Below are 21,134 nucleotides of genomic sequence, written 5' to 3' on the forward strand. Positions count from 1 at the left end.
TAAGAGGTTGAAGGGCCAAGCTACACTGTAAGAGGTTGAAGGGCCAAGCTACACTGTAAGAGGTTGAAGGGCCAAGCTACACTGTATGAGGCTGAAGGGCCAAGCTACACTGTATGAGGCTGAAGGGCCAAGCTACACTGTAAGAGGTTGAAGGGCCAAGCTACACTGTAAGAGGTTGAAGGGCCAAGCTACACTGTAAGAGGTTGAAGGGCCAAGCTACACTGTATGAGGCTGAAGGGCCAAGCTACACTGTATGAGGCTGAAGAGCCAAGCTACACTGTAAGAGGTTGAAGGGCCAAGCTACACTGTAAGAGGGCCAAGCTACACTGTAAGAGGTTGAAGGGCCAAACTACACTGTAAGAGGGCCAAGCTACACTGTAAGAGGCTGAAGGGCCAAGCTACACTGTAAGAAGCTGAAGGGCCAAGCTGCACTGTAAGAGGCTGAAGGGCCAAGCTGCACTGTAAGAGGCTGAAGGGCCAAACTGCACTGTAAGAGGCTGAAGGGCCAAACTGCACTGTAGAGGCTGAAGGGCCTAGCTGCACTGTAAGAGGCTGAAGGGCCAAGCTGCACTGTAAGAGGCTGAAGGGCCAAACTGCACTGTAAGAGGCTGAAGGGCTAAACTGCACTGTAAGAGGCTGAAGGGCCAAGCTGCACTGTAAGAGGCTGAAGGTCAAGCTGCACTGTAATAGGCTAAAGGTCAAGCTGCGCTGTAATAGGCTGAAGGTCAAGCTGCACTGTAATAGGCTGAAGGTCAAGCTGCACTGTAAGAGGCTGAAGGGCCAAACTGCACTGTAAGAGGCTGAAGGGCCAAGCTACACTGTAAAAAGCTGAAGGGCCAAACTGCACTGTAAGAGGCTGAAGGTCAAGCTGCACTGTAATAGGCTGAAGGTCAAGCTGCACTGTAATAGGCTGAAGGGCCAAACTGCACTGTAAGAGGCTGAAGGCCAAGCTGCACTGTAAGAGGCTGAAGGGCTAAACTGGCAGTATGTTTCCCAAGCCATGGTCTAGTCTAAAGACACAGCCATAACTTCTTCCTAGCCCTGCCACTCTGCCCCTTCCAAGGAGTGCTGACCGGACACTGCCCACCCTCTATAGGGTGTTGACCTCTCACTGTCGTCCCTTCCAAGGGAAAATGTTCCTGAGAACCTTCATTCATTAATTTATTCATTTGTTCATTCATTCATCCTTCATGTACTGAGACTGATTAAAACCTGCTAGCTCATCAGATCCTTTAGCATCTAGCGGCACCTAGCACTACTGCTTGATGCTCCTTCCAGATTGCTCTATGAAAAAGTCTCTGTTGGGATAAATTGGCATTGAATTGTTTTGGCAGTCTCAGCTGCAACTTGAACAACAATATGTCTGTTAGAGAGCAAAATGTAGAGCAAAATTCTAGCTAGAGCTGGTGTAGCAGTGAAGCAGCCTTGCTATATTTACTCATCATTTTTGCATAGAGATTCAGATTACGATTTTGGCACCTATAGTTTATCTATTGCATTCTCAACAAAACCAACTCTCGCCCACTGTGTTGTGGCCTACAACTGGTTAAATTTACAATAAATGTTTATGTTCAATAACATGTTATACATCAGTTCAGACAGAGTTCATTCTTAGAATTATTGAATTACGTACTGTAGCTGCCCCTGCTCCATTACCGAGCAACATAAACCTGGTGTGCGTCCCATATGGCACCCTATTCATGCTCACCATGGGCTCGAGTCAGAAGTAGTGCACTATAAAGGGAACAGGGTGCCATTTGGGACGCCGCCCTGCTTTTCTCTGGCTTCTCAGGCTGACTGACTGGATAAGCCTAGTCAGTCAGTCAGGTTTTCCAGCTGAGTGCAGCTGGCGGAGCTGCGTAGCTAAGCGTCACTCTGAGGCCGGGCCCTTCAAAGGTTTTAAGGAATTCTCAGCACACTTTATCAGCTGGACAAGGGAAAGCCCATCTTTCACAGTGATGCGGCATTAAAGAAAAATTGTGGTGACCTTTTACATTTTGGACTGGGAAAAAAAGCCCCTGTGAGGAATGAGGGGTGGGCGGAGGTTGGTTAGAAAGCATCTTGTCATCTTCTGGTTAAAGTCCAGGTTAAGGGCCAGACTGTCTAATCCACGGGGCGGCATTCAATCTAACACACAGAGCAGGGCTGTGGATTTGTGTTTTCAATTAGATATTCACTGGGGCAGACATGACGACTCTACCACTACCTGAGACCCAGGGTGCCACATCTGTAGCATGGTGTAATTGGTTGACTAGCTCCAACAGATGGTCATAGCTGCTCAAAATGGAGGTGCCGTAATGACTACATTTTAACACTATTGAAAGCAGCTACGCAATTAGCAAAAGTAACCCATATTTTTGGAGAGTCTCAGATGAGTCTAGTACAGTTTAGCATAGCATAGTGTAGTATAGTATAGTATATAATGTGTAGTGCTAGTCTACTAATATGGTATAGCCCTTGTATTGCTGTGATATATGAACTGTAGGTACTCACCTGCCTGCTTTCGTTATGATCATCTCTGTTCCCGCCTCATGGAACTTCTTCCACAGCTCCCTCTCATGAAGAAGAACCTTGATGTTCTCAATATTCTAAATAGAGAAAGGTAGTGACAGCCATGAGGGTTGGCAACCTGTTGTGGGTTTATAGACAACTCAGATTATACCATCTGCGTTTTTTAAGTTAAACCAGTTCATTCTCAATAAATCATTCCCAATTGATAGGGTATCCACCGACTAGAAATAAAAACACCCACGATTTAATACGGCCAATAATTTTGTCAAGTCAAGTCGACATTTATTGAAATCGAGAGCAAGGACACATACCCATTTGGCCATTTCCAAGAATAAGAAACTTCTGAACATACAATACCTTTGCAGTTGTGGTTCTGGCTCTGTGTTGAGAGCCTACAATACCCATGATTACCTGGTCTGGCTCATTGCCCTGGGGGGTGCTGGGAGTTGTAGGCAGGCCCAAGTGTGAGGAGTCAGGGCTGAGGTCTGGAGGCCCTCCAGGCTGGACCCCAGTCACACTGTCATCCGTCACAGCTGAGGCCTTCTCCTGGAGCATCTCTATGAGATGAACAACGGCTTCAGTTCAATACACAGACTTACAATGCACAGACTTACAATACATGGACCATAGAATTACATATAGAACTTATATGGAACTTATATAGTAATGTAATAGAATATCTGTGACACAGACTTACTATAATACTAAAATAAAACAAAGCATCTCTACAGATAATAACAGACTTACAATACACAGACAGACTCTAAACCAATACTACACGGTCTCTTAAAATACTTAAATATATCACATTCCCATAAAATGGACTGGACAAAATATGTTCCAACGAAATACACTGTGCACGAACAAAATGTAACATCCCTTCAAGCTACAAAGTTGACCCCCCCCCAAAAAAAAGTAGTCTAATATTTCATCATGACAAAATATTTAGCTATTATTTACTTTTTCAACTACTAATTGACCTTAAGTACATTTATATAATTTACTTGTATAGCAATTGCTATTCATTTTGTATTTCTACAATAATAATCCCTATTAATACTGTAAGGAAATTGAACACATTTTACTGGAAAGCTTCTAATTAATTCAATATTTTCTAATGAACATTTGTAGTATGACCAATGGAAGGAAAAAACTAAACTTATGAACTAAAGTGGACACAGTAAAAATATACTGATCAGATCATGAATTGTCGTCATCGCACACCTTGAATGACGTTCTTCAATGGAATTCATGTCTGTGTAAAAGACAAGTCTACTTTAATGTGTCTCTGTTATTTACAGAAAACTTTTTTTTTTAATTATGAATTACTATTTATATTGAAAGATGCATTTCTAAACATTTCTGGTAGATACAATTATTTAGTATCAAACCTTACAAGGAAACCTCAAGGACACAGAAGTCAATGCCTCATTCTTGCACTGCATTCATTTTTCCGTTCTTGGAAACCAGGTCACTGTTTTGTCCCCAAGCTACTAACTATTGTTAATAGAAATATCTTTTGAATTGTGTAGGCAAAGTGATTTCAAGGTGGATCACTGCAGCAAGGGCCATGTGCCATTGGGGGAATTTGGTCACAATGACCCAAATATGATGATGGGCCCTCATTCATACAAAATAGAGCTGATCTAGGTTGGCAGTGAGGTTCCATGTGTGTTTACAGGAGGACCTGCGTCTGAATCGTTTACTGCATACTATACCCTCAGCTCTGCTCTCCACTCATGTGAAAAGATGGAATAGTAGTGAGCAAACTTGGTTGTTCCACACATAGAATTCAAATTACTGGACCCATTCAAGTGAAGTTATTCCCACATACAACTACACTGTTGTGCTTGTTAGGTCATCATAAATACACAACTATTAGGTAATCATAAATATTCAAGCAACATTCTGGCCATAGAATTAGAATTCATAGAATGGACAATCCCATTCAACTCTGCGCTCTGTGATGGGTGGACCAGCGGCCATATTGAATACTTCTATTTCTGTTATTTTGGTACCATCGCCATTTTGATTCTCTGATGTTAAGTTTGATAAATAAAATGACAAAATTCCTAATATATATTTTCATATTAACTTGTAAATCATAAGAAACTCTAGACATAAGCTAATTACTCAATCTGCATGCTTGGAGACCACAATACTAAGCACACAGGGTCAAGATGAATTGTTCGTCAGAAGAGTTGGATTAAATATTTACTCTTATAGCATTACGGCGGGATGGTTTTATGTAACGGCTCCTAAACACTGTTCATTCCAATAGTCCAGGTCACCAGCTAAGCTTCGCTTTCTCACGGCTCTAAGCCCATCTCAAAGACAAACATCTTTCATGAGAGACACAGACACACAGACAGCCTGGTATAGCCTCGTCTGCTCCATACAGTTCAGTTTCACAATGCCCTCTCCTCTCCCATAGCAACCATTCCCCCAGCCATTTTACCTACCATACAGACTCAAACTGTAGCTCTACGTCCCAAATGGCACCTGATTCCCTATATAGTGCACTACTAGTCCTATGGGCCCTTTTCAAAAGTACTGCACTATATGGGGAATAGGGTGCCATTTTGGAAGTACATATAAAGGTCTACAGTGCACATTTCGGAGAGTTTTACACTCACCCCGGCCCCCCCTTAATCTCAGGCATGTAAACAATTAGAGTGCTCTCTCTTAGGATGAAAGAGAAGGGGCTCCAACTGTAAACTAACGCAGACATTTGCTAAAGCGAATAAAGATAAGGTGCGCTGCAAATCAGCCGTGGTACTTTTTTACCCTCCTGAACAGGGCCCTTTCACTTACCCTGTTTAACTAAACACACTGAGCTAGCCCTCTGTTTATATCTGTGTCACTCCCAGACATATAATCCACTAAACTATTCATGGCAGATTGTCCTATGTGTGTGTGTGTGTGTGTGTGTGTGTGTGTGTGTGTGTGTGTGTGTGTGTGTGCGCCCTGGGTGCAGTAGGGAGGCTATTCTCAGTGGTAAGTCTGATATGCTGGGGGCTGGCCAAACTCAATTAGCAACTGTTGCTTTTAGGCAACTCCTGAGTTTTTTATGAGGAGCAATACCATGACAGTAAATGGAGGGGAGAGCATGCAATGAACTGTATCTATATCTCAGTACATTTTGTGTCGTATTTGTCTGTCTGTGTGTGTGTGTGTGTGTGTGTGTGTGTGTGTGTGTGTGTGTGTGTGTGTGTGTGTGTGTGTGTGTGTGTGTCTTTGCCTGTATCTGTCTGTGTGTCTGTGTTTTTGCCTCCCAGTCTGAAATATAGATATGATGCATGTTATTGAGACAGCTGCCAGAAATTCAAACCTGACCTGCCATTTTGTGCAAAAGCCAGTCTCATGCATCTGGTGTTGTGTTGCAGAGAGATGGGGGTTGTCTGACTGTGCATCAGCACATTGCATCTTTGTTGTTGTATGTCTCTGGCAGGTACAACTCAGCTACGTCAGTAGAATCACATCACCGAGCTTTGGGCTTGTTAGCCCACCATTAGCGCAAATAATTCTGGATGTGAAACTGACCTATCACAACAAAAATGTAATGGTATCAAAGTAGTAAGTGAGTATGGTGCTGTAAAATCTCTCACCTGGAAAACAGCTCTCTAATGTTGGATTCCCTCCGCCAAATTAGGGCTGTTTAAATCAGTTGTTTAGTTGATTTATTGGCTACAAATGTAAGTATCCTACCTAACAGAACATCTCAGGATGTAATGTTTAGAACAAATAAAAAATAAAATATGAATTATTGTCCACATTTTAGCGACATCCCACATCATTGTTCGGGTGCTTTGTATTTTGGTATTTCTTATATTAATGTAAATGAAAAGGACATTACTTAGACTCCCATATGTAGATAACATTATTTGTTTGGAATTTGTGATCATATAAATCTAAAAGCATATTCTAAAATCATTATCTGGCAGTCAGTCTGTATAAAAAATATATGAATAAGATTGATAGTATTTGAATTACTATTATCATTATTAATGGTTAATGATACTAATAATAATATTTGTAACATTATTTAAGGATAATAACTCTAATAAGTAGACTGTCTTTTTAATCTTAAACAGAACAGATAGAATTGTTGTTTGTTTAACGTTCTATACTAAAGCTTGAATCCATAGTTGCTACATCAATTTTGGACTTAATGCACCCAGTGATTCTAATATAACTTACAAATGCCTCATGAGCTTAGTTCAACTGTCTTACCCCATCAGAACCTAAAATAAAAACTTTTTTTACTCCAATGTTTCTAAACAATGTGAATGTAAACAAACACTGTATAGCCTCAAAACATGGTTAAAACTATCATTTTAATATAATGGATGGTCAGTCCTTGCATCCATAGTTCTCATAACTTTAATGTCAATAAGCTCTGAATACCTTCACAGGGCCCTGAAACATGCATCAGACCGGTATTTAGGTGTTTAATATGACATTTAATGTCATTTCTACACAGCATCTAGGATACTCAGCATCTAGAAAAATACAATCTCAGACAAGGGCTCCTGGCATTTTTTTAAAATGTTGTAAATATCTGTTCTTAACTTGTTGTGATTTTCGTCATATTTACAGTAACCTAAAAATCATATTGTGAAAATAATAATTACTTAGCCTATAACTTCTTTGAGTATAGGTGAAATGTATAGAAATTGTGACTTTCATATTTGACTATAGGCTACATGTTCATATCAGTTATAATTTCATTTTTCATGGACCGTGTGACCATATACTGTTATTAATCTCCATAATATTATACCGCAACATACAACAACGGTTTACTGCTTTAGCTTTTATTGTTGAAATAGGCTACAGACACCGCGTTATCACGTTCACCATCACTATCAATGCAGTCAAATAACGCGTGAAAAAATAAAGTAGAAAGTATATCCTAACACTAATCGCATTAAAGAAGCTGAGCCTATCCAACTACGCCGTTTTCAGATTGACTCCACTATGCCTGAGCTTGTTTACAAAGCATGTAGCCCGGCAGATTACACTGAAGATAGGCAATGACATTATTATATTACCTCATGAAATATTAAAAGCTTGAATCCATTTATTTTCCAAATGGTAATTTTCTGTCTTCACGAAAGAAATAGCAGAAAGTTACGTTCCATTGAGACGTAGTTAGGGCAAGTCGTCCAACATCTCATTTTAATAGACTTGCTTATCTTTCTCCGGTATAACGGTTCTCGAGTAAACCCACGATCACGCGTGAGCGCCCGTGTTAACCCTGCCTTGGTGTGATTCAACAGCTCGTGAACTGAACTGTAGCCTACTCTGCGCGTTAGCAGTGCGGTTTGAGCTTTAGAGAGAACGAACTTGGTGCGCGATTTTTTTCTTGGAAACACAAAAAAGAATTTGCTCAACCCCTTGAATTGTTAAAACACCGGGACGAGTGAATGATTTGGCTCGTTCCACCCCTCTCCCTCCCTCTCACCGTCGCAGACCTGACGTCTCTCCCCTTCCAACGAGAATACTTTACAGCGCGATGCACTGCTCCTCTGGAGACAGAATCTCTCCACCAACGTCTATTGGACTAATAGTGGTGGTGTATGACATGAATACAACCTCATCTCCCCCGCCATCCCACTGTCTATTGGTTACATCATTAAAAATACTAACCCCATGCTATGTGTTGCCTATAAATGGATATAGCTGCAGAGTTTGATAGGGCCTATAGGCTATTAATATGCATAATATAGTACACCTATAGGCTTCATTAATAAACTATTCTGAGAATAATAAATAATTTACCCGATAGACCTTTGCTACTAGATATCATTTGTTCAACCAACTCAGAAGAGCACAACTTGATCATTGAAGCATCTGCTCTGGGTCTTTGTCAATCAGGTGTCACTGTGCAAACACACATGTGAGGATCTGGGTTACCTGTGAGGTGAACCATGTCCAAATCGGGATTGTTGGGGTCGAACTGAGGCTCCTCTGTTCCAGGGCCACAATGAAGACGAGTGGACTAGCCTATAGCCTATCCATCGTCTGGTTGTTAGGCTATAGATTTTATTTCTTTATCGTTATTTCGCAGGCCATGTTTTCCTTTCAAAACAGCAAATGACCTCTGAGGACAACAGTGAAGACGAGTGCACTAGCCTATAGCCTACCCTTCGTCTGGTTCAGTTATAGATGGTATTTCTGGACCGTTATTTCGCACACCATGTTTCCATTCAAAACAGCAATAGCCGTCAAAGAATAACACTAAAACGCTCATACATTTTCAGGTGAAATATGGTTGTGGTTTTGGAGTAAATGGGTCGAAGCACGAGGCTGAAAGACCAATAAATCAACAATAGAAGTCGGCGGGTCGGGTTGGTCGGGGAGAGTTTGACTTATATCAACTGGTGACATGACCAAATGAACGAGAACAGCCTAAATGTCCTTCCCGCGACTGTTTGTCATTTCCCCCAATGTTTTCAACCCTTTCAATATTTTTTAGTCAAAATATGACTGGTGAGGAGGCATCGAATGATCAAACGACAGTGGTCCTTGTTTGAGTCTGTTGAATGTTTGGACATGGGTGATGTATTGTATCGGTTAATGTCAGGTTTTAGAGACCTATTGATGATTTGTTGGCTCATAATATAGCTTTTCATATGCATTCTAATTAACAAATGGCTTGATTTTGGTATCATTTTGAGGACAATAAAGTGCATCTAGGCTGACTGTATTTGTCAGTTTGTTGAAATCATAGCCAGAAATGTAATACACTAGCTGCCTTTAATTTATCTCCTTTGTCGATGGGGTGATTTTCGTTTTTTGTTCGTCCATTTAACTTATGAATGAACAAAAACTGTACGAATACTAGTTTTAATATTTCTTTATGTGAACATAGCCTACTACAATTACTAATAGCTTACTAATAGGGTAATTATCATAGGCTAATATTATTGAACGCACACATGCATTTTTTCGATAGGCCTGTCATCTTTATTGTATGATTAATCAATAGAATTAATATTGACGTTTTTTTTGTCAGGGAACAAACATACAGAATAGTCCGTTTTCTATGGTCTTCCATCTCATATTGCTATATCAACCAATTTGCTGAATGGGACAGTAATCTTTCCTTAGTTATGTGGCGCCAGAAGGCCAAAGCCTCTTGAGTTCACATGAAGGCCTTTTGTTCTATATTGAACATACAGTCCATCCGAGATCGAACGCAGTCCTCTAAACATCAGTCATTTGCGCGGGAAGAACATATTTAGGAAAACATGTAAATATTGACCCTAAATTCATTGCATCATATAAACACGCCAGGCTGTGTTAAGGCATAGGCTATGTTAAGTTTACACAAAATCCTCGTAAATATATATTAACCTACCTCATGAAAGTGAAAAAGCAATGGTATGACCATTGACCAACAACAAATATGCAAAATGTAAAATGACCAAAGGCACATACTCAATTCTGTGTAACTGGCCCTCACAAACATAACACGTGATGTAAAAGTAGCGGTTCTTACCTCCACGTTATTGCTCTGCCCTTCACACGAACTTGACCTCTGCTCTGTACTCCCTTTTAGATGTGCTTTTCTTCAGGGAATCTTAGTCCCACAAGGACAAACCTCATTCGCCGTGGTATAGAAGATGCTTCTGCTATAAAATGGTTGATTTTTTTTATAGGAGCTGAATTGAGATGGCTTTCTGAAGGAGTTTAAATTTGACTCACTCCCACCGTCACGTGGTGTAGAAATTAGGAACAGGAGTCCAGTGGAGTTGCGGTGGGCTGGTGCAGGGCTGGGTGTTGCTGAGGGGACAACGTTCAAGCATCGTTAAAAACTCCCATATTATATACATCGATTCCTTGGCGTTTTGGTCTCTGGCCCGAAACTAATAGTGTTTGTTGGTTTAGAAGTTATACTATATTGATGTTTATGAGAAATACTAGGCAAAAATATATAGACATTTCCTTTAATTCACGTGTCAATAGGTTACCTATGGCTTTGATGGGTCCATTAGTAAATCTTGCTAATGTCATAATTTTAGTTTGATAATGACAACATCAGTTGCCAAAACATTAATTCCAATACATACATCAGCTTGTTTTCACAAGTCGTATTTGTATAGTCTATTTTGAACCATTTTAATTCGTTATTTCGATATCAAAATAAACCAGAAACTGATTTTTAAAAGACATGTATGATGAATGAACATGTCATTGACCTTTGGCCTTGAGTAGACAAGCACGAAGTGCGGTATTTGCAAAAAATTCAGGATGTAAGTATGACATTTCTATGAGCGTCCACAGAATATAATAGTTTGCTTCATGGAGGTATACCACTATTTTACCTACACATTATTATTTATTTATAGCAGAAAAACCTAGGCTTCGTGCAAATACTTAAAACCCTACTGTGTTTTGTAGGATATGTATTTTTTTCTTCGATTTTCAGCGATTAGAATAGCAGATGTTTTAGTCATTATCGTGATTGGATGGATATACACTAACTGTATATGATATTGTTGGTTGATGCTTATTCAGAACCAGTTACGCATCTCTAACGAATTTGACATGACAAATGCAGTACATAACAATGGGATATTTTCCTATATGTGCCAATTTTACCCTAAACTCTTTGATGTTCTTAACATTTATACAATGTTGTATGAGTGTACATGTTCCCTCCATTTATTCCATCTGACTGTATGGAAGTAGACTGAGCTCTGTAATGACTTGTTTACACTAATTTAGTTGACCTTTCCCCTCTCTGATATATTGCCATACATACATTGTATTATTTAGAGGTTTGACACCACTCAGCCTCTTATGGCTTCAGAATTGTTTTTATGTTTTGTGACATGGACTTAAATTGGGGTGTGGGGTTAAAATAGGACAGTGCATATTTAGCTGGAGTTGTGTCTTTGTGATATTGTATAACTAGGGTGAGCGTTGGTGTCACAGCATACAGAGTAGTCCACTGCCTGATTTATGTCGGAGGGAGCCAGGGTTTTTCTTTCCCTGGGAAAACATTTTCCTGTGTAACTGGCAGTGGGTGAGAGAGAGGGGTCTAATAAACAACAAAAGAGGGGTACGACGTGTTCCCCCATCTCTCTTTCTCCCTCTCTCTCTCTCTCGCTCTCTCTCTCACACACACCCTCTCTCATTGCTGTCTTCTTTCTCTTTAAAGCCACACTCCATAAGGTGTGCATATGTCATATTTTTCTAAATCAAGGATTACATAATTAATTAGTTGAAATCCTTTTACAGACTGTTCAATCTTGCAGCCTGTGCCTCTCGTTGCTAATTTGTGTGCAGTCAAAATGGCGGAGATAGAGTGGTGGATTTGTTTTTATTACTACTACAGTCCTCAGATGCCTATTAGTTTAGCAGTTAGCACAGTGCTAGCTAGCACACAGAGGCTATTTCCCCCACTTACCCTGATGTACTGTATACTGTATGTGTGCCCACCACCCACCATTGCTCAGAGTCCAATTGGACTGATCCTTTCCCCTCCACTGGCCAGTCTGCGGGATAGAGAGCCGGTCGGACCAGCTGGATCTACAGGGAGAGAATAGTCACTTACACTTCCTGTGCGAGCAGCCAGTCAGAACCAGGGGTTTGCCTAAATTAGCCACCCATGGTTCTGTTTGGCTGCTCACACAGGAAGTGAAAGTGACTATTCTCTCTCTATAGATCCGTCTCTCTTTCCCCCAGGCTCCACTCTATGGCCATGGTGCATCATGGGAAACCGGAAGTGGCCAGCACACTGCCCAAACATGGGGCAGATTAACTGTAGAGGGGGGCTAATGTTACGCCCCTGTTACATCACGTTAACTTTAAATGTTCATTGTTAAATGTTAATGATGTCACAGAGACACACACACCATGTCCCAATTGTCACAGCTCAAGTGTCCCTTGACTGTTCAGTTTGGTAGACCTTCTATAATGGATTGTGTGTGCAGTTCCATTAGGTAATGTACCAACTAGTATCAAATGGTATTATTCATATAATCAATATCTTCTGATTTAAGATTACTTATCATTTTTTATTTTATTTATAACCCTAACACTTCTTGGCGCTCTAGGGGGTGTTTCAATCTGAGGGGGCTGGTGGGAGGAGCTATAGCAGGACCTGCTCACTGTAATGGCTGGAATGGAATAAATGTGGTTTCCATATGCTTTACGCTACTGCTACTCTCTGTTCATCATATATGCATAGTCACTTTAATCATATCTACATGTACATACTACCTCAATCAGCCTGAATAACCGGTGTCTGTATGTAGCCTCGCTACTTTTATAGCCTCGCTACTGTATATAGCCTGTCTTTTTACTGTTGTTTTATTTCTTTACCTACCTATTGTTCACCTAATACCTTTTTTGCACTATTGGTTAGAGCCTGTAAGTAAGCATTTCACTGTAAGGTCTACACCTGTTGTATTCGGCGCACGTGACAAATAAACTTTGATTTGATTTGATACTGTTCCATTTAATCCATTCCAGTCTTTACAATGAGCCCATCCTCCTATAGCTCCTCCCACCAGCCTTCTCTGGTTTCAGTCCAACCACAAGCAGGCTGGTCTACCTTGAAACAACAGCCTAAAAATAAACTTTAACCCTACTATTTTTTTCAAAGAAGACTTTAAAATATTTTAGTTTATTTCCATTTTAAGTGACACACACTATTAGGTTGTTTGAATGTCAAAAATGAAGTATCCTTAATTTGGGAGGTAAAGTTTAGTCCAAATAAATGTGTGGTTGGATTAAAACGAGCATAAATCCCCAAAGGCCAATTAATGTATAAGTTGTGCTTTGTTGAAAAACATTTTAAATGCAGTCAAAGGTTATCACAGATAATGAGGTTGACATTATAAGAAGTTAGCTTGCTTTTTCCCCCCAATTTCTGACAATTCTATTCACTTTAGGGTGCATTTATAGATATTTTGCCAAGTGACAAATTACAAACTCCAGTATTCTCTCCGGTGAATATTAGCCCAAATATTGAATATGAAGTGCAGATGATTATACTGTATAACAGTGTTTCCCAACTGGTGACCCACAGGTGGAATTTGGACAGCGGGTGGTTTTATTTGGCCACACAATATTTTGGGGGGTGGGGGGGGGGTTAAAATACAGTGCATTCAGAAAGTACTCAGACTGTCACACCCTGATCTGTTTCACCTGTCCTTGTTAATGTCTCCACCCCCTCCAGGTGTCGCTTGTTTTCCCCAGTGTATTTATCCCTGTGTTTCCTGTCTCTCTGTTTCAATTTGTATTGTATGTTTCATGTCAACCAGCAGTTTTTCCCATACTCCTGCCTTTGCTATTCTCCTTTTTCTAGTCCTCCCGGTTTTGACCCTTTCCTGTTCTGGACTCTGTACCCGCCTGCCTGACCATTCTGCCTGCCTTGACCTCGAGCCTGTCTGCCACTCTGTACCTCCTGGACTCTGATCTGGTTTTGACCTTTTGCCTGTCCACGACCATTCTCTTGCCTACTCCTTTTTGGATTATTAAGCATCTTAAGCTCCCACCATCTGCCTCTTGTGTCTGCATCTGGGTCTCGCCTTCTATCATGATAGTACAAACTGGCCATGACAGACCCAGCAGACTTCGCCAGACTGTCTCCCTGCAGGGAACCACCATTGGGAGACATGAGGAGCTGTTACAGGACCTTCTGGAAGGGCTTTGTTCTCTGACAGAACGCCACAACCAAGGGTTTAAGGCTACTATGGAGCTAATTAAGGAGTTAACTCATAGGTTGTCTGCCATCCCTGAGAGACCCCAACCTCCCAGTGCATATGTTCCTTTTAGTAGTGAGTTGGTACAGCCTACCCCGGTTCCCCGAGAACCCTGCTTACCTCCTCCGGAGTGATATTCTGGAGATCCTGGTACCTGTCGGGGCTTTCTTTCTCAGTGCTCGCTTATTTTTGAGCTAGCTGCTCGGGAATTGCCGGTAGATCTCGACTCCCTCATCACCCTACCCATTAAGATTTATGGACACTTAAGGGAACGCAGGAGTGAGAGGTCTGGCCTCGGGCACACTGGTTCACCCGCTATGGCTCACTCACCTTCAAAGAAATCCGGAAGATCACGAAGCCAGTTTTCCCGAGAGGATTCGAAGCCACCTGAGCTCCCTCGTGAATTATCAACAACGGGTGAGTTGGATTCTCCTGAGCCTATGCAATTGGGAAGAGCTAGGTTATCGGTTGGGGAACGCTCACGTAGGCTGAATTCCAATTGTTGTCTGTACTGTGGAGGGGCAGGACATTACATAGCTACCTGCCCTGTTAGGAAACCCTTGTCTCTGGTGGGTACTTTGATCAGTCAGACTGGGAGTTCCCCAATTCCCATCATCCGCACACCTTTCTTTGTGCTTGTGCTATGGGGCAGATGAAAGTTTTATGGATGCTACTTTTGCTTCTGATCTAGGTATTCCCATTCAACCTCTCTCGGTTCCCATGGATGCCAGGGCACTGGATGGCCGCTCAATAGGTGGAGTCACCCATAGTACTGTGCCCATTCAAATGCGAATTTCCGGTAACCACAGTGAGACCATACAGTTCCTCCTCATTGCATCTCCCCATGTTCCTGTTGTCTTGGGGGACCACAAGCTCCATCATGGGTTGCAGCCCATTTTGTCATTCCCACTGTCTTCAAGCAGCACAGCCTTCCCCCAGACGTCTTCCTCAGGATGTCAGCAAGGCTTTAGATATTTGTTATTCCCACTGAGTACCATGACCTACTTGAAGTTTTCAGTAAGGCACGTGTAACTTCCCTACCCCCGCACCATCCTTATGATTGTGCCATTGATCTTCTCCCAGGCACCACACCATCTCGGGGTCGGCTATATTCTCTATCCGGGCCGGAGACCAAGGCTATGGAGGAGTACATAGAGGACTCTCTGGCTACTGGGGCCGTCCATCCATCTGCATCTCCTGCCAGCGCAGGGTTTTTCTTTGTGGAGAAGAAGAACTTTAATGCAGGCAAACTTAAATTAGTTTTACCAAATTTTTGCCAGCATGTCACATGTGCAACCAAAGGAAGAAAAAAAACTCTAGACCACCTTTACTCCACACACAGAGATACATACAAAGCTCTCCCCCGCCCTCCATTTGGCAAATCTGACCATAACTCTAACCTCCTGATTCCTGCTTACAAGCAAAAACAAAAGCAGGAAGTACCAGTGACTCGCTCAATACGGAAGTGGTCAGATGACGCAGATGTTACGCTATAGGGCTGTTTTGCTAGCACAGACTGAAATATGTTCCGGGATTCATCCAATGGCATTAAGGAGTATACCACCTCAGTCATCGATTTCATCAGTAAGTGCATCGACGACATCGCCCCCACAGTAACCGTACGTATATATCCCAACCAGAAGCCATGGATTGCAAGCAACATCCACATCGAGCTAAAGACTAGAGTTGCCGCTTTCAAGGAGCGGGACACTAATCCGGATGCTTATAAGAAATTCCACTATGCCCTCAGACAAACCATCAAACAAGCAAAGCGTCAATACAGGATTAAGATTGAATCCTACAACACCAGCTCTGACGCTCGTTGGATGTGGCAGGGCTTGAAAACTATTACGGACTACAAAGGGAAACCCAGACGCGAGCTTCCCAGTGATGTGAGCCTACCAGACGAGCGAAATTCCTTTTATGCTCGCTTTGAGGCAAGCAACACTGAAGCATGCACGAGAGCACCAGCTGTTCTGGATGACTGTGTGATAAAGCTCTCGGTAGCCGATGTGAGCAAGACCTTTAAACAGATCAATATTCACAAAGTCGCGGGGCCAGACGGATTACCAGGACGTGTACTCAAAGAATGCGTGGACCAACTGGCAAGTGTCTTCACTGACATTTTCAAACTCTCCCTGACCGAGTCTGTAATACCTACATGTTTCAAGCAGACCACCATAGTCCCTGTGCCAAGGAAGCGAAGGTAACCTGCCTAAATAATTACCTCCCCGTAGCACTCACGTCGGTAGCCATAAAGTGCTTTGAAAGGCTGGTCATGGCTCACATCAACTGCATCCTCCCGGATACCCTAGACCCACTCCAATTCGCATACCACCCCAACAGATCCACAGATGACGCAATCTCAATTGCACTGCACACTGCCCTTTCCCACCTGGACAAAAATAACAACTATGTGAGAATGCTGTTCATTGATTACAGCTCAGCGTTCAACACCATAGTGCCCACGAAGCTCATCAATAAGCTAAGGACCCTGGAACTAAACACCTCCCTCTGCAACTGGATCCTGGACTTCCTGATGGGCCTCCCCCAGGTGGTAAGGGTAGGCAACAACACATCTGCCATGCTGATCCTCAACACTGGGGCCCCTCAGGAGTGTATACTTAGTCCCCACCTGTACTCCCTGTTCACCCATGACTTTGTAGCCAAACACGACTCCAACACCATCATTAAGTTTGCTGACGACACAACAGTGATAGGCCTGAACACCGACAATGATGAGACAGCCTATAGGGAGGAGGTCAGAGAACTGGCAGTGTGGTGCCAGGACAACAACCTTTCCCGCAATGTGAGCAAGACAAAGGAGCTGAACGTGGACTACAGGAAAAGGCGGGCCGAACAGGCTCCCATTAACATCGAAGTGGCTGTAGTGGAGCGGGTCGAGAGTTTTAAGTTCCTTGGTGTCCACATCACCAACAAACTATCATCGTACAAACACACCAAGACAGTCGTGAAGAAGGCATGACAAAACCTTTTCCCCCTCAGGAGACTGAAAAGATTTGGCATGGGTACCCAGATCCTCAAAAAGTTCTACAGCTGCACAATCAAGAGCATCCTGACTGGTTGCATCACCTCCCGGTATGGCAACTGCTCGGCATCTGACCATAAGGCGCTACAGAGGGTAGTGCATACAGCCCAGTACATCACTGGGGCCAAGCTTCCTGCCGTCCAGGACCTATATAATAGGCGGTGTCAGAGGAAAGCCCATAAAATTGTCAGAGACTCCAGTCACCCAAGTCATAGACTGTTTTCTCTGCTACCGCATGGCAAGTGGTACTGGAGCACCAGGTCTAGGACCAAGAGGCTCCTTAACAGATTCTACCCCCAAGCCATCAGACTGCTGAACAATTAATCAAATGGCCACCGGACTATTTACATTGACCCCCCCCCCCATTTGTTTTGTACACTGCTACTACTCGCTGTTTATTATCTATGCATAGTCACTTCACCCTTACCTACATGTAGAAATGACCTCATCTAACCTGTACCCCCGCACACTGACTAGGTACCGGTACCCCCTGTATTTAACCTCGTTATTGTTATGTTACTTGTAATTATTATTTTCTTTTTACTTTAGTTTATTTGGTAAATCTTTTCTTAACTCTTCTTGAACTGCACTGTTGTTTAAGGGCTTGTAAGTAAGTATTTCACGGTAAGGTCTACACTTGTTGTATTCGGTGCATGTGACAAATAAAGTTTGATTTGATTTGATGAAAACCTGCTCCAGAGTGCTCAGTACAACAACCCTAAGCACACAGCCAAGACAACGTAGGAGTGGCTTTGGGACAAGTCTCTGAATGTCCTTGAGTGGCCCAGCCAGAGCCCGGACTTGAACCCGATCGCACATCTCTGGAGAGACCTGAAAATAGCTGTGCAGCGACGCTCCCCATCCAACCTGACAGAGCTTGAGAGGATCTGCAGAGAAGAAACTCCCTAAATACAGGTGTGCAATGCTTGTACCGTCACACCCAAGAAGAGTCAAGGCTGTAATCACTGCCAAAGTGTCAATATCAGGTGTATGAGAGGCGAAGTCAGGTGCAGGAGAGAAGCGAAATGTAACCAAGCGCACTTTATTATAGTTCCAAAATGCGAGAGCACTACATAAATAAAAATGCGCTCAAAACCACGGAAAGCGTGTAAATCAAACACCCCGAAAAACATGAAACAATTACACACAAAACATGAAGGGAAACAGAGGGTTAAATACAAGTAGATTGATTGGGGAAATGATAACCAGGTGTGTATGGAAACAAGACAAGACAAATGGATAATAGGAAAATGGAGCGGCGATGGCTAGAAAGCCGGTGACGTCGATCACGAACACTGCCCGAACAAGGAGAGGAGCCGACTTCGGCAGAAGTCGTGACAGTACCCCCCCTTGACGCGCGGCTCCAGCGGCACACCGACACCGGCCTCGAGGACGACCCGGAGGACGAGGTGCAGGGCGATCCGACCGGCGACGGTGAAACTCCCGCAGCAGTTCAGGATCCAAAACATCTGCAACCGGAACCCAGCACCTCTCCTCCGGCCCGTACCCCTCCCACTCCACGAGGTACTGAAGGCCCCCCACCCGACGCCTCGAATCCAGGATGGAACGAACAATATACGCTGGGGCTCCCTCGATGTCCAAATGGGGCGGAGGGACCTCCCGCACCTCAGATTCCTGGAGCGGACCAGCTACCACCGGCCTGAGGAGAGACACATGGAACGAGGGGTTAATACGATAATCAGAGGGAAGCTGTAATCTATAACATACCTCGTTCACCCTCCTCAGGACTTTAAATGGCCCCACAAACCGCGGACCCAGCTTCTGGCAGGGCAGGCGGAGGGGCAGGTTACAGGTCGACAGCCAGACCTGGTCCCCCGGTGCAAACACCGGGTTCTCAATGCGGTGACGGTCTGCGCTGGCTTTCTGGCGACACGCGGCTCGCTGCAGATGGATACGGACAGCCTCCCATGTCTCCTCCGCGCGCCTAAACCAGTCATCCACTGCAGGAGTCTCGGTCTGACCCTGATGCCACGGTGCCAGAACGGGCTGGTACCCCAGTACGCACTGAAAGGGGGAGAGGTTAGTGGAGGAGTGGCGAAGCGAGTTCTGTGCCATCTCGGCCCAGGGCACAAACACTGCCCACTCCCCCGGCCAGTCCTGGCAATATGACCGCAGAAACCTGCCCACATCCTGGTTAACTCTCTCTACCTGCCCGTTACTCTCGGGGTGAAAACCTGAGGTAAGGCTAATCGAGACCCCCAGACGTTCCATGAATGACTTCCAAACTCTCGACATGAACTGGGGACCCCGATCCGACAATATATCCTAAGGCACCCCGTAGTGCCGGAAGACATGTGTAAACAGGGCCTCCGCAGTCTGTAGGGCCATAGGGAGACCAGGCAGAGGGAAGAGACGACAGGACTTAGAAAAACGATCCACAACGACCAGGATCGTGGTATTTCCCTGTGAGGGAGGAAAATCCGTTAGGAAATCCACGGATAGATGTGACCAAGGTCGTTGTGGAACGGGTAAGGGATGTAGCTTACCTCTGGGCAGGTGTCTTGGAGCCTGCCCAGAGCAGGAGGAGACATAAACCCTCACGTCCTTAGCCAAAGTGGGCCACCAGTACTTCCCAGTCAGACAGCGCACCGTCCGACCGATCCCCGGATGACCAGAGGAGGGAGATGTGTGGGCCCAAGAGATCAACTGGTCATGGACAGCAGACGGAACGTACTTACGCCCAACGGGACACTGGAGGGGAGCGAGCTCTGGACGCAACGCCTGCTCAATGTCCGCATTCAGATCCCATACGACCGGCGCTACCAGGCAGGAAGCCGGGAGTATGGGAGTCTGATCCATGGCTCGCTTCTCTGTGTCATACAGCCGGGACAGTGCGTCTGCCTTCTTATTCTGGGAACCTGGTTTGTAGGATGGGTAAACACAAAACGGGTAAAGAACATGGCCCACTTTGCCTGACGAGGATTCAGTCTCCTCGCTGCCCGGATGTACTCCAGGTTGCGGGGGTCAGTCCAGATGAGAAAAGGGTGTTTAGCCCCCTCGAGCCAATGTCTCCACGCTTTCAACACTTTAACCATAGCCAACAACTCCCGGTCCCCCACATCATAGTTACACTCCGCTGGGCTGAGCTTCTTCGAGAAGAAATCACAGGGGCGGAGTTTCGGTGGTGTGCCCGTATGCTGTGAGAGCACGGCTCCTATCCCAGCCTCGGACGCGTCCACCTCCACTATGAATGCCAAAGAGGGATCCGGATGGGCCAGCACTGGAGCCGAAGTAAACAGAGCTCTTAGTTGCCCAAAAGCCCTGTCCGCCTCAGCCGTCCACCACAACCTTACAGGACCCTCCTTCAGCAGTGAGGTAATGGGTGCAGCAACCTGACCAAAACCCCGGATAAATCTCCGGTAGTAATTGGAAAACCCTAAAAATCGCTGCACCTCCTTTACCGTGGTGGGAGTCGGCCAATTACGCACGGCTGCAATGCGGTCCCTCTCCATCTCCACACCTGATGTGGAAATGTGATACCCTAGGAAGGAGACGGCCTGCTGAAAGAACCGACATTTCTCAGTCTTGAGGTACAGGTCATGCTCCAACAGTCGAAGCACCCTGCACACCAGGGACACATGCTCGGCGCGTGTAGCGGAGTAAATCAGAATGTCATCGATATACACCACTACACCCTGCCCGTGCAGGTCCCTAAAAATCTCGTCTACAAAGGATTGGAACACTGATGGAGCATTCATCAACCCGTACGGCATGACGAGGTACTCATAATGCCCTGTGGTGGTACTGAACGCTGTCTTCCACTCGTCTCCCTCCCGGATACGCACCAGGTTATACGCACTCCTGAGATCCAGTTTTGTGAAGAAGCGCGC

The 21,134-nt window shown here is 44.2% G+C and overlaps 1 protein-coding gene and 1 long non-coding RNA gene across 3 annotated transcripts in view; both read right to left on the reverse strand.

Annotated features, from left to right (window-relative positions):
- Positions 1-8,180, reverse strand: part of LOC115206260 (T-box transcription factor TBX4-like) — a 35,042-nt gene extending 26,862 nt beyond the window's left edge. Inside the window, exons 1-3 of one of the 2 annotated variants that reach the window (XM_029773012.1) lie at positions 7,566-8,180; positions 2,923-3,068; positions 2,494-2,588 (exon numbers count right to left, since the gene is read on the reverse strand). In XM_029773012.1, the coding sequence (XP_029628872.1) occupies positions 2,494-2,588; positions 2,923-3,066 (239 nt within the window). In that variant the 5' untranslated portion in view covers positions 3,067-3,068; positions 7,566-8,180. Of the gene's footprint in view, positions 1-2,493; positions 2,589-2,922; positions 3,137-7,565 lie in introns of those variants that run through there. The other variant, XM_029773013.1, reaches the window with a different exon arrangement.
- Positions 8,181-10,166: 1,986 nt separating this feature from the next.
- LOC115204931 (uncharacterized) lies at positions 10,167-12,095 on the reverse strand. The gene is made up of 2 exons (XR_003880529.1): positions 11,972-12,095; positions 10,167-10,302 (listed from the first exon to the last, which is right to left on the reverse strand). It is a non-coding gene; the product is annotated as an uncharacterized LOC115204931 (long non-coding RNA).
- Positions 12,096-21,134: the final 9,039 nt, after the last annotated feature.

The sequence above is a fragment of the Salmo trutta genome, chromosome 13, assembly GCF_901001165.1.
Source record: "Salmo trutta chromosome 13, fSalTru1.1, whole genome shotgun sequence".
Taxonomy (NCBI): domain Eukaryota; kingdom Metazoa; phylum Chordata; class Actinopteri; order Salmoniformes; family Salmonidae; genus Salmo; species Salmo trutta.